The sequence below is a fragment of the Rhipicephalus microplus genome, chromosome 3 (genome assembly GCF_043290135.1).
Source record: "Rhipicephalus microplus isolate Deutch F79 chromosome 3, USDA_Rmic, whole genome shotgun sequence".
Classification (NCBI taxonomy): domain Eukaryota; kingdom Metazoa; phylum Arthropoda; class Arachnida; order Ixodida; family Ixodidae; genus Rhipicephalus; species Rhipicephalus microplus.
The window spans coordinates 235,677,478-235,680,830 of record NC_134702.1 but is presented as its reverse complement, the minus strand read 5'-3'; the positions used below and the strand labels follow the sequence as shown (position 1 = coordinate 235,680,830).

The 3,353-nt window shown below is 47.4% G+C and overlaps 1 protein-coding gene across 1 annotated transcript; it reads left to right on the top strand.

The window, feature by feature from the left end:
- The first annotated feature begins 936 nt into the window (after positions 1 to 936).
- LOC142803168 (uncharacterized) lies at positions 937 to 2,469 on the top strand. Its single transcript, XM_075888266.1, has one exon. It carries the CDS (start codon positions 937 to 939, stop codon positions 2,467 to 2,469), a length of 1,533 nt encoding a protein of 510 aa, XP_075744381.1.
- Positions 2,470 to 3,353: the final 884 nt, after the last annotated feature.

Below are 3,353 nucleotides of genomic sequence, written 5' to 3'. Positions count from 1 at the left end.
TCCTCCCGTCACCTAATTATCACAAGGTAATAGCTATAAATGTCTTGTTGCACAAGAGCACTTCATCACGCAACAATAAGTCTGCTTCAGTATATTCGCTATTACGTTATCTAAATACTGCCCCGCCGCGGTGGTCTAGTGGCTAAGGTACTCGGCTGCTGACCCGCAGGTCGCGGGTTCGATTCCCGGCTGCGGCGGCTGCATTTCCGATGGAGGCGGAAATGTTGTAGGCCCGTGTGCTCAGATTTGGGCGCACGTTAAAGAACCCCAGGTGGTCAAAATTTCCGGAGCCCTCCACTACGGCGTCTCTCATAAGCATATAGTGGTTTTGGGACGTTAAACCCCACAAATCAATCAATCATTATCTAAATACTGGCCGAAATCTCGCCTAAAAGGAACATAAGTACAGAACAGCATGTTTTCAGATAACCGCATTTAAAGTTGAAACTACGAAGCACAATGAGATGACAGCAGATTGATGTACTCATTCATTAGGCACTAACGGATGCTCACCGCCAAAATTACTTTTTTGTGTGTTGAAACTTCTTGCGTGGCGAGCCTCATTTGTCGCCTTCTATGCAGCCATGAAAGCACCGTACCGTCGACGCAGTTCAAGGCTGGGTAGGCCCTGCGCTGTGAAGTGCCCTGGCGAATTACCAAAATAGTCCAGCATACTCACACAGCCTATATGACCATCATTAAAAATCAACACAGAATTAAGCGTGCATACTTACAGTGTTCGGTGCCCGATGATAATGTTTTTTTTCTGGAACGCGCTCCTACTCGACAATCCGACCCCAGATGAAAATGTGTGACTGGGAATCCAAATGGTATCAACGGGCATTAATTGGGATCAACTGGTCCCAGTTGCATGGCAACTAGTTTCAGCTGGGAACCAACTGGGAACCAAGTGGACACGGCAGCACCGCCGTGACGATGTCGCCTTACGTGCCTCTACTTGTGCAGGTTTTGGCGTGGTTCTTCGCGGACGAAGCAGCGGCCCATGTTATCGCTGGACAACACTACCAATGGACCCCGATAAAGAATGCGCACCAGCCCTCGAAGGAACTCAACTACTGCGCAACTAGATCATCGCCAGTGGTGTCAACGATGCTGTGCCACGTGGACTTCGTCGACTGCGCACCCCCGTGGAGCACGATGACGTCCTCCGCCTCCCCGATAGCAAGCTACCCGGAGCATATAAAAGCAAGGGCCATGGACTCGACCTTCAGTGGACACGGCAGCACCGCCGTGACGATGTCGCCTTACGTGCCTCTACTTGTGCAGGTTTTGGCGTGGTTCTTCGCGGACGAAGCAGCGGCCCATGTTATCGCTGGACAACACTACCAATGGACCCCGATAAAGAATGCGCACCAGCGCTCGAAGGAACTCAACTACTGCGCAACTAGATCATCGCCAGTGGTGTCAACGATGCTGTGCCACGTGGACTTCGTCGACTGCGCACCCCCGTGGAGCACGATGACGTCCTCCGCCTCCCCGATAGCAAGCTACCCGGAGCATATAAAAGCAAGGGCCATGGACTCGACCTTCAGTGGACACGGCAGCACCGCCGTGACGATGTCGCCTTACGTGCCTCTACTTGTGCAGGTTGGTGATCGAAAGTATGGTTTTCGTAGTAACTGTACCTGCCTGATTGTGCTGCCGAGTCCACACACTGTTCTTGGTTGCTTAAATGACTGTGTTTCAGTTGTAAGCCTGTTACTGAAGTTGTCCGGTGACGTAGAGGAAAATCCTGGGCCCAAGGTTGAAAAAATGCTGGAGGAAATATTAAGTAACCAGAGTAAACTACTAGCAAAAGTTAATGAAATTCAGGCCAAGCAGACATCTACGGATGCCAGCATTTCCGACATGCATGTTAGGCTCCAGACTATTGAAAAACAACTTGAAGGGTTGGGTGAAACACAGAACCGGCTTACTATGATAGAATCAAGTGTTGGTCGCCATGACAGTGAATTGACGGCTCTTGCCAGGCGGATCGATGACTTAGATAATCGTTCTAGACGCAACAACCTTATTGTACGCGGAGTGGAAGAAGAAGAATCTGAGGATGAGGCAGTACTCTTAAGTAAGGTGAATGACGATATCTTTGACAAGTTACTTGGCTCAAAGTGTAGATCCATTGAGAGAATTCACCGTCTAGGAAAGAAAATACCTGAAAGAATCCGTCCGGTCATCTTGAAAGTAGGAGACTTCAGGAACAAAACCAAAATACTGAAAAACTGCCGCAAGCTCAAGGGGACACAATTCAGTATCAGCGAAGGTTACTCTAAACGAGTAGTTGAAATCAGAAAACAACTATGGATTTCATCAGCGGATGAAAGAGCAAAGGGAGCCAAGGTTAAACTAATCATCGATAAACTGAAAGTAAACAACGTTCTCTATGACTGGAATGAGGCTACCAACAAGCGATTCAGGTATGCTAGCCCAGGTCTCACCAGCTCTGACTGACGCAAATCGAGACCAACAGCATCTGCTAAGGTTATTAATGTAAACGCCAGAAGTTTGCTGAATAAAGCTGATGCAGTTGAAGCCGCAATCCTGGAGCATGAACCGGATATAATGGTCGTAACAGAGACTTGGTTACATACGGATGTAGCAGATTTCGAAGTAACACCCACAGGTTACATAATTGTTAGAAAAGACCGGCAAGGAAGAGGTGGTGGTGTTGCGTTTCTTATTAAAGACAACATTAGGTTTTCAGTGTTGGATGACAATTGTGACATAGAAATGTTGTGGATTAGGTGTGGGTTCAGCGAGCGAACTGTGTATATTGGAGGGATTTATAGAGCGCCGAATTCCTCTCTGGATATAATCGCAAAGCTAAGAAATTTTATGGATTCTAATTTTAGCCTCCAAGATAACGTATTATTATTAGGGGACTTCAATCTTCCGGATATTAATTGGCTATCCCAGTCTCCTGGATCGGAACAGGTCGCAAGTGCTGAGCAACTACTGGAGTTGGCATTCTGCTACGGGCTAACGCAAAGTGTCACTGAATTTACTCGGATAGGGACTACAAGGTCATCTATCCTTGATTTGGTTTTTGTGTCCCCAAAGATGTTGCCGTTACTCAGCCATTGTGAAGTTGTAGAAGGCCTGTCCGACCACAGAATGGTAGTAACGCACCTAGCATTGTCCCCAGACACCTTGGGCAAACCCACACTAAGCACTGTATTGAATTTTATGGCGGCTGATGATGTGTCTATTTTGGACTATCTTGAAAGGTCCTTTGATGAATTTCAGGTCCTTTACAACACTGACTGCAGCACTGATAGGCTATGGCATTTCTTTTCAATTGTTGTAGGGAAGTGCATAGACAGCTATGTACCCAG